At 42.2% G+C, this 19,907-nt stretch overlaps 1 protein-coding gene across 15 annotated transcripts in view; it reads left to right on the top strand.

Annotated features, from left to right (window-relative positions):
* RALGAPA2 (Ral GTPase activating protein catalytic subunit alpha 2) overlaps positions 1-19,907 on the top strand; it is a 174,459-nt gene that overhangs the window by 39,557 nt on the left and 114,995 nt on the right. For 10 of the 15 annotated variants that reach the window (XR_014513117.1, XR_014513118.1, XR_014513119.1 and 7 more), the window contains 4 exons: positions 845-956; positions 1,652-1,889; positions 7,599-7,763; positions 17,763-17,903. Coding sequence is in view for 11 of the 15 variants with exons in the window: in XM_083448514.1 (XP_083304640.1) it covers positions 845-956; positions 1,652-1,889; positions 7,599-7,763; positions 17,763-17,903 (656 nt within the window). In the remaining 4 variants the exon portion in view is untranslated. The remainder of the gene's footprint in view (positions 1-844; positions 957-1,651; positions 1,890-7,598; positions 7,764-17,762; positions 17,904-19,907) is intronic. The other 5 variants (XM_083448518.1, XM_083448512.1, XM_083448515.1 and 2 more) reach the window with 2 other exon arrangements.

The following is a 19,907-nucleotide window of genomic DNA, read 5'->3' as shown; positions in this document are numbered from 1 at the left end:
TTTCCATTCTTCCCTATGCTGGAAAGTGTTCACTTCTACTTTGACTAGGCGACTTAAGGCCTGTATTTCTTAACTTACACCTGCCTTACATTGCCACCATCTACAAAAAAATTCTCATTCAGCTAGTGCTACAGACAGGATTTCCTCTGAATGCTGCATTGCAAGAAATTTGTAGAGCTTCCACCTGGACCAAAGCCAGTACTTTCATCAAGCACTACAAAATGCCCAGCCTGCCCAATCACTAGGCAGCCTTTTCCTTGTTTGTTTGTTTGTTTGTTTGGTAGTTTTCTGCCTTGCATGGGTCACCGCTGTGTCCCACCTGAGGTCTCCATTACATGTACAGAGAAAAAACCGTTTGGGTTCATTCTTGCAAAGAGGATTTCTGTGCATGTAAACAGGTGGCTTCAGGGCCTCACTCTGCAGTATGGGATTTTGCCTTGAGCTGCCTGGCTTTGTTGTTTTTCTACACGCACGACGTATTACCGGAGCCTTTTCTCCTTTGTTGTTATTTATTCCACAGAGAGTCTCATTCATTGTTCTGGTTTTGGTTGGCTGTCACTGTTCTCTGTTATGTGTCTCCTTTCTTTTGAAAATTCCATTTGGAGCAGTGATTCATCCACCAGGTAGGGTTCAAGTCCCACCTGATGTTTACATGCACTTAAATGCCTTTTGCAGAACCCAAATGATCTTTTTTGGAACACCATGGCAGTGCCAAAATTATTCCGAGGGAGTGTAGTTATTATTCTGAGCATCACATTTGTTAATATATTTTGTGTATTTTTCATATGTAAAATAAAATTATGGGATTTATTTCTAAACATGTGGTTTTTCTATTTTGTCTTAGGGAGCAAATGCTACAGATACTACTTAAGATAACAGAAGTTGTCATGAATAGATCAAAAGAGAACCAAGCAAAGGATACATTTGCTCAAAGTTTAGCAGGATTATTGTTTCGGGTATGGGCCGTCATCTTGAAATAATTGTAATTACAGAGTGCTTAACTTTTCCTGTGTGTGAAAACTGCCTCTAACAGTGTGAGAGTTAGAGCAGAAAGATTTTTAGTAAGAAAAATAGTGTAATGTTGTTCCTCGGGAAAATGATAGGCTGGTAGCAGTAGTGTTCAACTGAACTTAATAACTCCATTATATTAAAACAAGAATTGTCTAAAAATTGGAATTAGAAAATAAAGTACAGGAATGCTTAAAGGGTATGTAAATATTGAAATATTGAAATCTATTGAAATTAATTAACATGGCTAAGTTAGGTTCAACAATTCCAAAGACTCTACCCTGAGTGCCTTCCTTTGTTCTTAATAGTTTTTGGCAATTTAATTGCAAATAATGTATTATAGGTCTTGTAGTTATTGGTCAGAATATGAATAAATGGATTGAATGAATATCCTATATTACATTTGAAACATTTCAGACTGCAAAAATAGATAATGGAACAAGCTTTTAGGCTGTGGAAAAGTTACTGCTTCTGAGTGCAACTTTTTTTATTCCCTTGGAATCTAGAACATGGATTAGTGATGTTGCCTTGACTGTTGGGGGGTTGCCTTTGCTTGCAAATGTATCCTTTTATCTATTGTCAAATTCTAGATGAAAAGTCAAGATTCACCACTCTAATCCCCTTTCTTGTCTCCCCAACACAGACACTCATTGTGGCCTGGGTTCGTGCTAATCTGAGTGTTTATATATCTCGAGAGCTCTGGGATGAGTTACTGCGTGTGCTGTCATCCCTTACAGATTGGGAAGAACTAATAACTGAATGGACTAACATAATGGATTCTCTTACATCTGTTTTGGCAAGGACAGTGTATGGTGTTGAAATGACCAATCTGCCACTGGATAAGCTAAGTGAGCAAAAAGAGAAAATACAACGAGGAAAAGGTAAACCTTGATTCAGTTAAAATTCTAACAGTTGTGTGTGTTTAGCTGTAAGAGCTTGTCAGTCACAGCAAATATGATTATATATTATGTATAATAAATGTTAATCTACTGCTATATTGCAAAGTTAACCCCAAGTTACTTTCTGTGTTCTCTTGCACTTCATCTTCCTTCAGCCTTATTCACTCAGCCGTGTTTTTTGCAACTCAGCATACATTCTTCGTCTACTGTCCTGACAGCAGCAAATGAAGTACCAGCTTTTATGACTTACCGTATTTTTCGCCCTATAAGACGCACTTTTCCCCCTCCAAAAATGAAGGGGAAATGTGTGTGCGTCTTATGGGGCGAATGCAGGCTCCTTGGGTTCAGCGATAGCAACGCGAAGCCTCCAAAGCCTGCTCTTTGAGGCTGGCGGTGGGGAAAGCAGCGCTTCCCCCATGGCCAGCCCCAGAGGATGGGGGGCAGCTGGAAGGCGCGCGACGCCTTCCCGCTACTCTCCAACCCGGGTTGGAAGCTGGCGGGGGGGGGGGAGCAGCGCTTCCCCCATGGCCAGCCCCAGAGGATGGGGGGCAGCGGGAAGGCGTGCGACGCCATCCCGCTACTCTCCAACCCTCCGGTGGGCTTTTGCGGGAGATGGGGGAATTCTCCCACCTCCCACAAAAGCAGGCAAAAGCTGTGCGCTCTTTAAAGGGGCTCAGCGGCTTCTGCTGGCTTTTCTAGGAGGTGGGGGAATTCCCCCATCTCCCGCAAAAGCCCGCAGGAGCCGCGCACCCTTTGAAGAGCGCGCCCCTCTTGGGGGCTTTTCCCCGAGGAGGGAGAAGGGACTGACTGGCCGTTTCAGTCCCTTTTCCCTCCTGGTCGAAAAGCCCGTAGGAGTCGCGCACGGCTCCTGTGGGCTTTTGCGGGAGGTGGGGGAATTCCGCCACCTCCCGCAAAAGCAGGGAGAAGGTCTCCCAGAGCTGCGGGGGGGAAATAATATTTTTTTCCTTGATTTCCCCCCCTGAAAACTAGGTGCGTCCTATGGGCCAGTGCGTCCAATAGGGCGAAAAATACGGTAATTCTCGAGCTTTGATTGGCATAGAGTAAATGAGCTCACACAAAATCAGGAGATTTTCATGTGTCTTGAAGCTGATTGGATGTAGCGTTATATAAAGAGCAAAATATATTCAAACTGAGTGTAGGCAAGAAGTATGTAGCTTATCTGAATGTCTGTGTTGGAAACTTAGCAGCGGCTGAAGTGCTGGAACTTTAATTTTAACCTGAATTTGAACACAATCATTTATATTAAATTATATACATAAAATTATAAGTACAGTCCCTTGATCATATACATGTTGTATTTCTGTGATGCGGTTTTTGCAATTTCCTGTCTACATAAAAACAACTGAAGTTTGAAATGCTTTGTTAGTATCATGAGTTAAGATGGGTTCTCTGTGCACTGCAGAATCAGAAAGTGAAGCTGCTGTTTACCTATTCTTATCTACTAAATGGCTAATATAATTGGAACTGGGATTCTCCAGTACGTATGAGCAGTTCTTCTACTATCTGAAGAACAGATAGCTTTTATATCCTCATTTAAATTAAAACACCTTTCAAAGCCTAGTTTAAGTTTATCTACATTGTATACTTCTTGTACAATGGGATGTTTTTAGAAGCAGTACTTTTGTCTTGTCTCTGGGGTTGGGGCAAATGTTGAGGATGCTTTTAAATGTTTTAAATAGTTTTTAATCTGTGGTGTTTTGAATTTTATTTTTGTTTTGTTGGGGGTGGGATGGACATTTGGATGGGGCTGGGGATTTGTTTAATTTTAGTATAATTGTAAATTTTTATTATTGGGTTTTTTGGGGGCTGTTCTACTGTTTTATTGGTTTATTGTATGGTTTGTGTTCTGTTCTTAAGGGGAGAGGTTCAGGGCTGCCTGGGAGTGGGCCCCAGCCAACAGAATAGCTGGGGCTGGGTTCCACACGGAGGGATGCACTGGGACACCCAGTCATAGTGATAACGGGCTGGAGGAGGAGCTACGCTAAAACCAAACCACATCATTACCAAGGAGGCAGGTTTAGTCATTGTTTGAAGACTATCCAGGTCTGGTCTTGACCAGAAGGATACTGGAATCAGCAAGGGAGACCCACATGATCTGAAGGTGCTGCCGTGCAATGCCGGGTCAATGATTCATAAGACTGCTGTCAGCCACGACTTGATCTGGCATGTGTAACAGAGACTTGGTTGGATGAAGCAGATGGGACTGTTCTTGCCGCTGCTTCTCCACCAGATTTCTCTTACGCACAGCAACCCAGGTCATGTGGGCAGAAGGGGGGGATTGCAGTTATTTTTAGGAAGTCATTTACTTTCACCAGGCCTCCTATTGGGAAGACCCAGTTTTCTGAGTGTTCTGGAAGTTGGGCAATAGGGGCATGGCGGCTGTTCTCCTGGAGACACCCAGTTTGGTTGTCCTAGGGAATTTTAACATCTATGCCGACACAACAAGGGGCCACTCGGGACTTCATGGAAAGCTGTCCCTGAATAAATTGGGCCAACATGTCCAATCGCGGACATGTGTGACCTGGTGTTCCCTGCCACTTAATGGATCCAAATGGAATCCAGATAGTGGTAGGGGATGCTTTATCCCATGTTGATGGCCTTTCAGCTGATTCCCTGGTGGCCCGCTGGAATGCAGAGTTAACCAGGGCTATCGACTGTCTGGCTCCAAAGCGTCCTCTCCGATTGCATGGAGCCCAGACAGCCCTGTGGTTTTCCCCAGAGCTGAGGGTGATGAAACAATTGCTGAGACGGGTAGAGTGCTGGTGGTGGAAAACGCATTCTGAATCAGACCAGACACTGGTTAGACTCAGAGTCGAGCCTACCAAGTGGCAATAGGGACGGCGAAGAGGACCTTCTTCACCGCTTCTATTACATCTGCAGAAAACAGCAGCAGGAGACTCTTTCAGGTGGTTCACAATTTAACAGAACCACCTTTGCCATCGGGGCCCAGTAAGAACCGCAAGATCTTCTGCAATGATTTTGCAAAGTTTTTTGCAAATAAAGTTGCTCAGATTCAGAAAGAGGTGGACTCCACTGTGGGAGCAGGGCCAGGGCAGGAGAGTGCTAGAGTCCTGTCTAGTCAAGTTGCGTGGGATCAATTCCAATCTGTTACCTCTAAGAATGTGAACAGGCTGCTTGGACGAGTGAAATCAACCACCTGTCTCCTTGATCCTTGCCCATCCCGGCTCATAAAAGCGAGTCGGGAAGGGCTGGGCGATGGGCTCTGCAGGGTGGTGAATGCTTCCCTCTGTGAGGGAGCCTTTCCAGAACCGCTGAAAGAGGCAGTTAGTAAACTGCTTCTTTAAAAACACATCTTTGGACTCTGCCAATATGGCCAACTATCACCCAGTCTCAAATCTTCCTTTCTTGAGCAAGGTGATTGAGCGTGTGGTTGCTGAACAACTCCAGGCACGCCTGGAGGATGCAGACTATTCAGATCCCTTCCAGTGGGGATTCAGGCCTCATGATGGGATTGAAACTGCCTTGGTCATTCTGGTTGATGATTTCTGGCAGGCTCGGGATAAAGGTGAAAGCTGTTTCCTAGTTCTGCTGGATCTCTCAGTCGCCTTTGATAGCACTGACCATGACATCCTTCTGGACCATCTAGAGGAGCTGGGGGCCCTGTTATACAGTGGTTCTACTCCTTCCTCCCAGGCCGTGTCCAGAAAGTGGTGTTGGGGGATGAGTGTTCAGACTCCTGGGCTCTCACTTGTGGGGTGCCTCAGGGTTCCGTCCTCTCCCCCGTGCTTTTTAACATCTATATGAAGCCGCTGGGAGGGATCATCAGGGGGTTTGGGCTGGATGCTCATCAGTAAGAGGATGATACCCAGCTCTACCTCTCTTTTAAATCAGAACCAGTGAAGGCGGTGAATGTCCTGTGGGAGTGTCTGGAGGCGGTTGGAGGTTGGATGGTGGCTAACAGATTGAGGTTGAATCCTGACAAGACAGAAGTACTGTTTTTGGAGGATAGGGGACAGGCAGGTGTGGAGGACTCTCTGATCCTGAATGGGTAACTGTGCCCCTGAAGGACCAGGTGCACAGCCTGGGAGTCATTTTGGACTCACAGCTGTCCATGGAGGTGCAGGTCAATTCTGTGTCCTGGGCAGCTGTTTATCAGCTCCATCTGGTATGCAGGCTGAGACCCTACGTGCCCGCAGACCGTCTCGCCAGAGTGGTGCATGCTCTGGTTATCTCCCACTTGGACTACTGCAATACGATCTACGTGGGGCTACCTTTGAAGGTGGCCCGGAAACTACAACTAATCCAGAATGTGGCAGCTAGACTGGTGACTGGGAGTGGCCGCATAACACCGGACCTGAAAGACCTACATTGGCTCCCAGTACGTTTCCGAGCACAATTAAAAGTGTTGATGCTGACCTTTAAAGCCCTAAACGGCCTCGGTCCAGTATACCTGAAGGAGCGTCTCCACCCCCATTGTTCAGCCTCGACACAGAGGTCCAGCATGAGGGCCTTCTGGTGGTTCCCTCACTGCGAGAAATGAGGTTACAGGGAACCAGGCAAAGGGCTTTCTCAATAGTGGCTCCCATCCTGTGGGACACCCTCCCACCAGATGTCAAGGAAATAAACAACTATCTGACTTTCAGAAGATATCTGAAGGCAGCCCTGTTTAGGGAAGTTTTTAATGTTTGATGTTTTATCTTGTTATTATTATTGTTATTATTAATATTCTGTTGGGAGCCTCCCAGAGTGGCTGGGGAAGGGCAGCCATATGGGAGGGGTATGTATGAATGAATGAATACATAAATTATTATTATTATTAATTGTCACTGCTAATTTGAAATGTTCTAATATATGAAAATATGGAACATCCTCTTTCAGGAATAGGCTTAGTTAAAGAATTACATATTTGCCGAAAGTACATTTCGAGCCCGTTTTATATATTTGACTGATTTCTTTGGGACATCATACCTCCATAAGTTAGCAGACTGTGCCATTATGAATACCTACCCTTTTTGTAGCAAGTGGGTGGCTGTATATCCTCAATATGTCTCTGCAGCAAATATTTGTAACAGTAAGATGCATGTCTGTAAGCACACAGAAGAATGTGTCTGTGGCTCCCCAGTATGCAGCCATCTGCTTACAGACACACTAATATTTATCAATATATATATGTTTACTGTGGAAAGTGTGGATGGTCATAATTGCTTTCCTAAAACACTCGTGTTTGAAGAAAGTGAAGAGGTGGCTTCTCTCATTTCCCGTGCTACAAGAGATTAATATTTTTCATTCTTCCGCCACACTTTGTATTTTTTTGTATAAGAACTTGGGCATGAATATGCTGAAGTGTTACTTTTCGCCAACATTCAAATGAATGTGTTTGTCCATGTGTTTGATATTTTGAGAATTCTTAATGAATGCTAATTTCTCTGAAGAAGACCCACTGAATGCATCTTCTGCATATTCTCCTTGTTAATTTCCAAAGTAGCCTTTGCTCATTGGTTGAATCACTATCTTGAAATGCCTTCCCTGAATCAAGAGCCTGCTTATAATATTTATTCATCCTCTCTCCTCTTTTTCAATCTGAGATGCATCAACTGATGTTATGTTCCTGAACTAGATGAATTTGTTCATTTAGAATCTTTCCTTTTGAATTGTTTTCATTTTAAACACAGTGCAGTTACTTTCCCTCTGTATTCCATTATTTGAAAGGTGGCAATTTGGAACCTCAGAAGGGAACGACAGTTGGAAGATCATTTTCTTTAAGCTGGAGAAATCATCCTGAAGTTGTGGAACCAATGAGGTTTAGGAGTGCTACCACCTCAGGAGTCCCAGGAGTTGAGAAAGCAAGGAATGTAGTGCGTCAGAGAGCAACAGGTTAGGCACAGGCAATTTAATATCATCATCATCAATAAAAAATTTAAATGTTGGTGATTTTATGTTCATAGTAATTGGAATGTGTTTCTGCTATTTGATACTGGGTTGTTTGAGTATGTGACTTGCCTTGTAATTACTCTTTTTTATTATTATTTTTGTTCATGGAGTCGCACACCTGAGACTGTACCTGCATGGCCTTGATGCAGAGCCTTCCAGGTGTCTGACAGCCCACTCCCCCACCCTTAGCTAATTGCCATTTGGCACAGTGTACATGATCTAACAACCATGTGAGTGTTTCTGGTTCAGCTATCTCTACCATGGTGGGTGTGACTGTGAGGCACTGGACCTTTGCTGTTGAGATAATGGGGGAAATTAAACATTCTTTCTCTGTGCATGTAACAGTCACCTCAGATGGGATATGAGCTTCACGTAGTGGTTGAAGGCAAAATTACTACACAAAACAATATAAAAAGTTGCTTCCTCTTTTGGAACCCCCTGTTTCTGATTTTGCCTTCACTGAAGTGGTTCCTTCCTACCACTGCAACTTTGTGGGTTCAAGCTTGTAGCTTTGTTTTATTCATTTTCCCATCTGTGCCTCTCAGTTCTCACCCTTTCCTTCAACATTTTCTTTGTGGAGCTATCTTAAAATCTCTTAGTGTTCAGTACAGGTTCCCCTCTTAGGGTTTACACACTGTACTATCAGTCTGGCAGAAGCTGCATTTTGGGCCTTGAAATCTGCGCCTCTTTCTTGCTTTCCTTCAAAGTGTTGTTTTTGGTTGCTGTCACCTCAGCTTGAATAATATCTGAGCTCAATGCCCTTTCTGTGAACAAGAACCTTTGCGTTATTCCATAAGGATGGGGTAATCCTTCAAATTAGCCCTCCCCCTCCCTCCCTTGGAATTAGCTCTCTTCCACACTTCTGTCCACACTTCTGAAAACTCCTAGCAGTCATTAGGTGTGTCCTGGCAATTAAAGGTGTAGATTTCTAGGACTAAGCCATTCCACCAGTTGGATTCCCGTTTTGTTTTCCCCCCACTCTTCTTCCCTGAGCTGGAAGGTGTCCACATCTACTTAGGCTGGGTGGCTTAAGGCTTATATTTATTTAGCTTACACCGGCCTTAAATTATCAGCACTAACTAAAGCTTTTGCTCATTCCACTAGAGCAGTAGCTACATTGGCAACATTTTCCCTGCAGGCTCCTTTTTTCTTGAAATTTGTAGACCTAGGACCTTTGTAAAGCATTATAAGATTTGCTTCTTTGGAAGTGGCTATTGGGAGCTGTGTGCTATTACACATTCCCTAAATCTTAGGAAGCCCTTTTCTTCTTTCCTGTAGGTTCCCGACTTACATGGGTGACCTATGTTAGGTCCCACTTGAGGCCACTGTTGCATGTGCAGAGAAAAGACTATTTTGCTTCAACCATTGGGTGGAGCTCAGGTCCCACCTGAGGTCATCTGTTTAAGTGCACTGAAATCCCATTTACCTAATGGTCTTTTTCATGTTGGGGTTTCATGTTCCTTAATCATCCAGATATCATCATCTTTTTAATATAATTTTCCAATACACGTTTTTTACACTCCAATCAATACAACCATACAATAATCAACTACTTCCCCTCCCCCCCAATCCATGGTGGTTCTTGATTACCCAATAGTACTGCATAATTTATTTAATTCAGATTTTTTTCTCTCCCTTCTCATTATTTCTTTAAACTGTTTTTACTCTAGTCCTGCTAACGTTTTAGTTTATTTACCATGATTCTTCAGATTTTCTACAAACATTTTCCACTCTTCCTTAAGATCTCCTTGTTGTTCTTTTATTACATTAGTTAAATTTGCTAACTCTACATGTTCCATCAATTTCTTCTGCCATTCCTCCTTTGTTGGTGTTGTTCTCTTTTTTCATTTCTGAGCGTATACCATCCAGACTGTTCTAATTGCGTAAATGAATAAATTAATTTTATCAGTGGGGACATCTGTTCCTAAGATTCCTAAGAGTAAGGTATCTGGTCTTTTTATAAAAGTCTTTCTAAGCATTTTTTTTTCATTTCATTATATATCATCTCCCAGAAATCTTTAGCTAATTTACAAGTCCACCACATATGATAGAACCTAACTTCCGTTTCCTGACATTTCCAACAGGTACTTGGCTCCAATTTATACATTTTTGGTACTTTGTTCTGGGTTAGGAACCACCTATATATCCTCTTCATAAAGTTCTCTTTTAGTGTATAACAAGCTTTTCCACAATTCCCCCCCCCACTTAATTCTATATCATGTCATCTCTATCACCCAGTGCACCATAGCAGACTTTAACAACTCATCCCTTGTTTCCCATTCCAACAATAACCTATGCATTCTATCGGACACGGAGCAATGGATCCAAACTACAAGAAAGAAGATTCCACCTAAACATTAGGAAGAACTTCCTGACAGTAAGAGCTGTTCGACAGTGGAATTTGCTGCCAAGGAGTGTGGTGGAGTCTCCTTCTTTGGATGTCTTTAAGCAGAGGCTTGACAACCATATGCTCTGATGGTGTTTCCTGCTTGGCAGGGGGTTGGACTCGATGGCCCTTGTGGTCTCTTCCAACTCTATGATTCTATGATTCTATGATTCATTCTTAATCATCCAGACTTCTATCAGTCAGTTGGTAAATTCAGACATTGCTTCTGTTGGAGGTGGGACCTCATGATAGAAAATGCTTATGGTGCAACTGCCCCTTCATGGATCACTGCCTTGCCGTGGCGAAGAAGCTTGAAGAACTCAGAGAAGCTATGAACTGTGCCGAGCAGGGCACCCAAGATGAACAGGTCATAGTGGAGAGTTTTGACCAAACATGATCCACCTGGAGGAGGAACCGGCAAGCCACTCCAGTATCCCTGCCAAGAAAACTCCATGGACAAAGACAACAGGCATATAAAAGTTATGACGCTGGAAGATGAGCCCCTCAGGTCGGAAGGCGTCCAACATGCTACTGGGGAAGAGCGGAGGGCAAGTACAAGTAGATCCAGAGCTGATGAAGCGGCTGGGCCAAAGCCGAAAGGACGCTCAGTTGCGGATATACCTGGAAGCAAAAGGAAAGTCTGATGCTGTAAAGAAAAATATTGCACAGGAACCTGGAATATAAGAACCATGAACCTGGGTAAGTTGGAGGTGGTCAAAAATGAGATGGCATGAATAAATATTGACATCCTGGGCATCAGTGAACTAAAATGGACGGGAATGGGTGAATTCAGTTCAGATGACCATCATATCTACTACTGTGGGCAAGAAACACGTAAAAGAAATGGAGTGGCCCTCATAGTCAACAAAAGAGTGGTGAAAGCTGTACTGGGATGCAATCTCAAAAATGATAGAATGATCTCGATACGAATCCAAGGCAGACCTTTTAACATCACAGTAATCCAAGTTTATGCACCAACTACTGGTGCTGAAGAAACTGAAATTGACCAATTCTATGAAGACTTACAACACCTTATAGAAGTGACACCAAAGAAGGATGTTCTTCTCATTATAGGGGATTGGAATGCTCAAGTAGGGAATCAAGAGATAAAAGGAACAACTGGCAAGTTTGGCCTTGGAGATCAAAGCGAAGCAGGGCAAAGGCTAATAGAGTTCTGCCAAGAGAACAAGCTGGTCATCACAAACACTCTTTTCCAACAACACAAGAGACGACTCTACACATGGACATCACCAGATGGGCAGCATCGAAATCAGATTGATTATATTCTCTGCAGCCAAAGATGGAGAAGCTCTATAGAGTCAGCAAAAACAAGACCTGCAGCTGACTGTGGCTCAGATCATCAGCTTCTTATAGCAAAATTCAAGCTTAAACTGAAGAAAGTAGGAAAAACGACTGGGCCGGTAAGATACAATCTAAACCAAATCCCTTATGAATACACAGTGGAAGTGAGGAACAGGTTTAAGGATTTAGATTTGCTGGACAGAGTGCCTGAAGAACTATGGATGGAGGCTCGAAACATTATACAGGAGGCAGCAACGAAAACCATCCCAATGAAAAGGAAATGCAAGAAAGCAAAGTGGCTGTCCAATGAGGCCTTACAAATAGCGGGGGAGAGAAGGCAAGCAAAATGCGAGGGAGATAGTGAAAGATACAGGAAATTGAATGCAGATTTCCAAAGAATAGCAAGGAGAGACAAGAAGACCTTCTTAAACGAGCAATGCAAAGAAATAGAGGAAAGCAATAGAATGCGAAGAACCAGAGATCTGTTCAAGAAAATTGGAGATATGAAAGGAACATTTCGTACAAAGATTTCCATAATAAAGGACAAAAGTGGAAAGGACCTAACAGAAGCAAAAGACATCAAGAAGAGGTGGCAAGAATACACAGAGGAATTATACCAGAAAGAAATGGATGTCTCGTATACCCCAGGCAGTGTGGTTGCTGACCTTGAGCCAGACATCCTGGAGAGTGAAGTCAAATGGGCCTTAGAAAGCACTGCTAATAACAAGGCCAGTGGAAGTGATGGTATTCCAGCTGAACTATTTAAAATTTTAAAAGATGATGCTGTTAAGGTGCTACACTCAATATGCCAGCAAGTTTGGAAAACTCAGCAGTGGCCAGAAGATTGGAGAAGATCAGTCTACATCCCAATCCCAAAGAAGGGAAGTGCCAAAGAATGCTCCAACTACCGCACAATTGCACTCATTTCACACGCTAGCAAGGTTATGCTTAAAATTCTTCAAGGAAGGCTCAAGCAGTATGTGGACCGAGAACTCCCAGAAGTGCAAGCTGGATTTAGAAGAGGCAGAGGAACCAGAGACCAAATTGCAAACATGCGCTGGATTATGGAGATAGCTAGAGAGTTCCAGAAAGACATCTACTTCTGCTTCATTGACTATGCAAAAAGCCTTTGACTGTGTCAACCACAGCAAACTATGGCAAGTTATTAAAGAAACAGGAGTGCCTGATCACCTCATCTGTCTCCTGAGAAATCTCTATGTGGGACAAGAAGCTACAGTTAGAACTGGATATGGAACAACTGATTGGTTCAAAATTGGGAAAGGAGTACAACAAGGCTGTATTTTGTCTCCCTGCTTATTTAACTTATATGCAGAATTCATCATGCGAAAGGCTGGGCTGGATGAATCCCTAGCTGGAATTAAGATTGCTGGAAGAAATATCAACAACCTCTCATATGCAGATGACACAACCTTGATGGCAGAAAGTGAGGAGGAATTAAAGAACCTTTTAATGAGGGTGAAAGAGGAGAGCGCAAAATATGGTCTGAAGCTCAACATCAAAAAAACGAAGATCGTGGCCACTGGTCCCATCACCTCCTGGCAAATAGAAGGGCAAGAAATGGAGGCAGTGAGAGATTTTATTTTCTTGGGCTCCATGATCACTGCAGATGGTGAGAGCAGCCACAAAATTAAAAGACGCCTGTTTCTTGGGAGAAAACCAATGACAAACCTAGACAGCATCTTAAAAAGCAGAGACATCACCTTGCCAACATATATAGTTAAAGCTATGGTTTTCCCAGTAGTGATGTATGGAAGTGAGAGCTGGACCATAAAGAAGGCTGATCGCCGAAGAATTGATGCTTTTGAATTATGGTGCTGGAGGAGACTCTTGAGAGTCCCATGGACTGCAAGAAGATCAAACCTCTCCATTCTGAAGGAAATCAGCCCTGAGTGCTCACTGGAAGGACAGGTCGTGAAGCTGCGGCTCCAATACTTTGGCCACCTCATGAGAAGAGAAGACTCCCTGGAGAAGACCCTGATGTTGGGAAAGATGGATGGCACAAGGAGAAGGGGGTGACAGAGGACGAGATGGTTGGATAGTGTTTTCGAGGTTACCAGCATGAGTTTGACCAAACTGCGGGAAGCAGTGGAGGACAGAGGTGCCTGGCATTCTCTGGTCCATGGGGTCACGAAGAGTTGGGCACGACTAAACGACTAAACAACAACAACAAATGGTGCAACAGGCTCTTCAGTTAGAAGGTGGTAGAATAAGGGTAGTTTGTCTGCAGATGGACTACAACTCCCATCACCCCTAGCTAACAGGACCAGTGGTCAGGGATGATGGGAATTATAGTCCCCAAACAGCTGGAGGGCCAAGTTTGGCCATCACTGATGTAGACCTACGAATCTTATGTATCCTGATACAGGGTTGGAGACCTTTTGTTTATTATTACAGTGCCATATAACCTACAACTCACCATGTTAATGATACTTGTTCACAGCATAGTGTTAAAAGCTGGCATAGCGTAGTTTAATGACTAAGGATTGGATCCAGAGATCTCACAAGTGAAATTTCATTCATGGAGAGATTATTGTTGTTAAGCTCCTGGAGGGTAGGAGAACTCTCCAATGGAAGGGTTGAGGTGTCATAGGAGGCTGTAGGTAGAAGGATGAATACATGGTTTCTCTTCCCTCTTCCATGAGTAGCAGCCTCTGCTGGATTGCCAGGCTTTCCACAAATGGATGGAGCTTTTTCATTTGCTACTCTGAATTCAAGCCTAAAACTACCAACTGCAGCCTCTGATTATAATCTGTCCTCAACGATGAAGTCAGTAAATGGTTTACTCTTTCAGTCTTTTTTCAGATAGCTAACTATGTAACACTGAATTGCTTATCAAACCTGAATTTCATTAAGAACACGCAGTATGAAAAATGTAGCAGAACCAGCTGCACTGTTTGGTGTATTTATGACATTTTTAAAGTTAAACATTTTCATTTTTTTAAAAAAGAATATCACAAATATATACAGTGTTGGAGAAGAACCTGTGAGTTGCTGAAACCTCATACCTAAATAAATATTTCTTTTTGCCAAGCTAAAATGAAAGTTGAAATTGGAAACCATCAACACTGTAGTATACAAAAGTAAGTTTTTGTCATATAATAATAATAATAATAATAATAATAATAATAATAATAATAATAATTTTTTATTTATACCCCGCCCTCCCCAGCCAAGGCCGGGCTCAGAGCGGCTTACAAGCAATAATAAAAACAAGATGAATGATTACAACTTAAAACAAAAGTAAAGTACAACATTAAAATAATGGAACATTAAAATATTAAAATGTAGCCTCATCGGAGGAGGAGAAGGAAAAGAAAAAAGAAAGAGAGGGAGGGAATCAAATTGGCTCCAAGTCAAAGGCAGGGCGGAACAACTCTGTCTTACAGGCCCTGCGGAAAGAAATCAGATCCTGCAGAGCCCTGGTCTCATGAGGCAGAGCGTTCCACCAGGCCGGAGCCAGAGTTGAAAAGGCCCTGGCTCTGGTTGAAGCCAATCTAACTTCCTTAGGGCCCGGGACCACTAGGGTGTTGCTATTTATGGACCTTGAGGCTCTCCGTGGGGCATACCGGGAGAGGCGGTCCCGTAGGTACGAGGGTCCTGGGCCGTGAAGGGCTTTAAAGGTCAAAAGCAGCACCTTAAATCTGACCCTGTACTCCACCGGGAGCCAGTGCAGCTTGAAAAGCACTGGGTGAATATGCTCCCATGGCAGAGACCCCGTGAGGAGCCTCGCTGCAGCATTCTGCACCCGCTGGAGTTTCTGGGACAGCTTCAAGGGCAGCCCCGCGTAGAGCGAATTACAGTAGTCAAGCCTGGAGATGACCGTCGCATGGATCACTGTGGCCAGGTCGGGGCGGGAAAGGTAAGGGACCAACTGCTTGATGCGGCGAAGGTGGAAAAATGTCGCCTTGGCTGTTGCTGTAACTTGCGCCTCCATGGAAAGGGAGGCGTCAAGGATTACACCCAAACTCTTAACGGAAGGCAATGGCACTAATTGGGCCCCCGCAAGAGAAGGGAGTTGGTCCCTCATCCCCATGCCATCCCGACCTAGCCATAGGACCTCTGTCTTCGAAGGATTTAGTTTCAATCGGCTCCCACGAAACCATATGGATTTAGGAGTATGTAGACATTAGTATTAGCATGCATACACAGAATAAATTCATAGTTTTAGAAAAGAAGCTTGAATATAAGCATTCCTGTAATATTCTAAAACCTTTGGATGTTCAGTTAAACATAATAATCCTGTGCCTTCTTTTAAGAAGTATACCTCACTTTATCTCAGTAAATAATAAAAATACTATTATTACTCAAGTTTATTTTGCAGTTCATAATTAATCAGAAAGAGACATAGAAAGAGACTATGGATGTCAAGTTTGCATGCATTGAAACAAGCTTGTAAACTCTTTTGCATGTTGGTTACTGGAGTGAGAGAGAAAGAGAATGTTCTTTGTGTTTTCAAACATTTTTCAGTTTCTTTCACTTGGTGAAGGGTTGGTCCTGATTTGCTAGTACCAGTTCCTGGTAAATCACTTTCCTGATCCTCTAACAGTGTGTTCAAAATGTTGTTAGCATGTGCATACCTCTACACCGGTTACTCTTGAAGGGGTACAGATAGATTTCCCCCCACTCATTAATATGTCTTTAACCTTCACTCTCATCTCACTTTTCTACTGGTTCCTTGTCAACTCAACACTCTTTCCTTATCACTCTCTGGCTACCCCTGAGATATCCAATCCAATCCCTCCAGATGTTGTTGGACTACAACTCCCATTATCCCTGTTCATTGACAATCCTGGTTGGGGCGAACCGTAGTCCAACAACTTATGAAGAAAACCACATTGGCTAATGCTGGGACACCTTGTTTCCAAATACCCCTGCTTGCCTCAGTGCATTGAGCGTGTAGATTAGCCTGCTCACTTAAGCCATCTTGATTGTTTTACTTAAACTATTTCTCAAGGAAGCTCTGATATAACTTGTATCAAATTATCTTGCTACCCTTTTCTGGCTAGTTTCCAGTGCTTCTACTAAGGGCATGATAGGCAAAACGTTTAAGAGGTTGTTGCATCTCCACCCTAGGAAATGTTTTTGACTATTGTATTTTTTCTTGTCATTCAGATACTTAAATGCAAATCTTCCCACCTGCACAAACCCTACTTCCAAAAGATGGAGAACAAAATTTTCCTATTACTGCTCTCCATTTGGAAAAAACCAAACTTTTTTTTGTGTGTGAAGATAATTATTTTGAAACATGATGGGGGGAAAATGAAAATTTTAATTAAGGTTTCAATTTTTAAATTAGTTACTTTGTTATAAATCTTTGTTGTGAATCGCGATGGGATGACGAAGAGTGAGGCAGAGGAGGGGCTGGCACCACAGCATTTAGGCTGCTGAACATGCCCCCTCGGAGGCACCTGGTTAGGGGCCTGCTGATGGGCGTGGGCGCCAGCCAGGTGAGTGGGAAGCAGGGGGCTCACGCCCCCTGCTAGAGGCAGGGCTCGGGTTCCCGCCCACAACCACTCCCCTCTCTTCCAGGAGGAAAGTCTTTATAAATCTTAGTTAAACTGGTAGACTTTCTGAGTAAATATATTTATTTACAGCGAATCTACAGAGTAAAATAGAAGTTCCAATAAGACAGACAGATCCATTTTGCCCTTCCATCATATTTATCGTCCCGTCCCCCCGCCACTGATGTGCATTTGCTGTCATCTTCCTGCAGATATCCACGTATTCTTAGGTGATGGTATAGCCCATTTGCTCAAGAGTAACTGACCATGTGGGCACAGAATATGCTTCTGACATTACCAACAGACAAATGAATCACATCGAAGACAAATAATACTTCTTGCAAGTGAACCATTTTTGCAATTAGCCAACTTAAAAAAAAGTCTAGAATAATTCAGGCTGTAGAACGACTGGAGGAAGTATCTTTTATATGCTCTAGCATCCATTCTGGTGAGAGGTTTAGTAAACTGTCTTTTTTTTAAAAAAAAGTAGCATCTTCAGTAAACAATGTGAACTTTTGTGGATTACATTTTAATGAATTCCTTTTGCATTGTTAATTTACATTGATAGAAAATTAATGCCACGTGTACATGGGAATTCACATGTAAGAATTTTCTCAGTTCCCTCGCTCTTTTTCTTTAAATGCAATATTCTGCTAAATAAAGTATCCTTCTAACTGAAGTATTGCATTACTGTTTTGAATTTACTTTTGTCACTTTATTTCTCCCTGGAAGCTAAGCGAAGTCAGTCTATCAGCAACTGCGCTCATCTCTGTGAGGCTTTGCCAGTCACTCAAAGTGTACCTCTACTCCTTCATACTGTGAGCTCTTTCTTACCTGGTCTCTCTTACACTTCTTACTCTCACACACTTTCAGGTATGATATTTAAAGCTGCTTCTTTTCTCAGTATTCTGTATTCATGTTTTCCTGTGTCATACACACAGTATTCTGAACTCTATTTATATTATTGTATTTTGGTCAAAAATAGTAGTGTGTAATATCATAGTTCTACCCAAAATGCAAGTATCTGTCACCTAACGTTCCAAATTCTGTAGCGCAGCTTTCAAGTTCTCAGGATTCCTTGTTAATCTCATAGCCCTTTTCAAATTCCTCCTGGTTCGCCTATTCTTGAGCAATCTCAACTGCACCAGTTCTGCTTTTAAGATGTGCATTATGACTGACTCTTCATTCCCTCCACCTTCACGTTCATTTGGTGACATTTGTGTATTGACTGTGTGGGTGGATTTTCCAAGGGGGAAAAAGGTAAAGGCAAGCCCTAAGCTCAGTGATTTAGACCACAGTGCCACCAAGGAAAACTGGGGTTCGAAGAAGTTCTTCTGTGTAATGAACTCTGCTGTCTCCCCAATTTTAGCAAACCTAACAATTTGACTTCTAATAAGTGTAAAAATCTATGACCATGAAGTCTGTTATATGTTTGACCTCTTTAGGTCAATTTTAATTAAAATACACCCATTCTTGCTATTGTATGTGCCTCCATCTTCATGTACAGTCATTTCCGTAGCTCAAGTCTTCATGACAATTTTTTGTTGTTAGTTGTGTGGAGTTATGTTTTGCTTTGTAAGAATCCTAAATTTTTGTTTGATCACAGGCTATTGAATTTGAGTATGTGAATGACAATGGGAATTACATTTAAAGGTTTTATGAAACTTGCAAAATTATAAAGTAGCATTCCCACAAGAGAAAAATGTTAACATAGCATAGCCTATTAGCATAGTTATCAGGCTGCTTGCCCAGTTAAAGAAAATACATACAAAGATGACAAAATAGTAAATTGAGGGAAGGTATCTTAGCTAAACTACTATAATAAGAAAGATAAAGGAAGAAGAAAAAAAGTACTTTGTACTTACCAGCATAAACCAACAATACTAAAGGAAATGAAAACCTCCAAAGTTAGGGAACTACCTTCTTTGGGATATACATGTTAGGCCAAGGAAACATTTGCTACAGTTGCTGTTTGTTGTTGTTAATTACCTCATACTCTAGAAATATGGATTTCCCCCCTGCATTCAAAATACATATGAGACAGAACATGGGGTTAAAGTGGGGTTCACAAATCAAATTGTGCCTTGAACCAGATGAATCCAAAACTTCATATTTCTATTTCAATCTATGCCACCATATCTTATGCTGATGCATTTTCTGAGGCTCCAACACTTAAACTTCAAATAGCTAGATGAGATATCAAGCTGAAACATTGGGGTGAACCATTCAGGTGGAAAGGAAAATATTTTAACATTCTGGACTCCTCTAATCATGCTTATATTTGGTGGAAATATCAGTGCATGTTAATGTGATTGAGCCACAGCAAAAGTGAAATAGCTTCTAGATATTATTTTTAAATAATATAATTATTATATTATATATATATGAATAATAATCCCTGAAAGTAATCTTTAAGTTTTACATTGCAGATCAGTGTTCTGCTTGGTTCTTTGCGACTCCCCAAGAGCAACAGTAGGAGAATAAATGATGCAAACTGAAGAAATGTATACAAATTTGCTCAAAAAACAAACATAATTTAAACAGGTTGCAGAATTCACTTTCTCAGCACTTTATTGAGAGTGCAGATTTTAAGAGACTGGGGGATTACCACAGAGTATACTCACTCAAAATACCCTGATTATTAAAGCAATAAAGCAAAACTTAGGTTGTGAAAGACACTACACAACTCTGTTTTTCCACTATAAATAGGGAGCTTGATTTGAAGGAAAGAAACAGCATCCAAATAGATGTGTTAACTCTTTTGCTCATACCCTTGAAATCACACCCCTTCCCATAATTTTAAGCAGAGAACTATTAGCTAGGATTCCCAAATTCATGTTAGATCAGTCCTAATAGTTAACATTTTATTTTGTTTTC

This window comes from Podarcis tiliguerta (genome assembly GCF_965153285.1).
Source record: "Podarcis tiliguerta genome assembly, chromosome: 7".
NCBI lineage: Eukaryota > Metazoa > Chordata > Lepidosauria > Squamata > Lacertidae > Podarcis > Podarcis tiliguerta.
The sequence above is the reverse complement of the archived record's forward strand: the minus strand, read 5'-3'. Positions and strand labels throughout refer to the sequence as shown.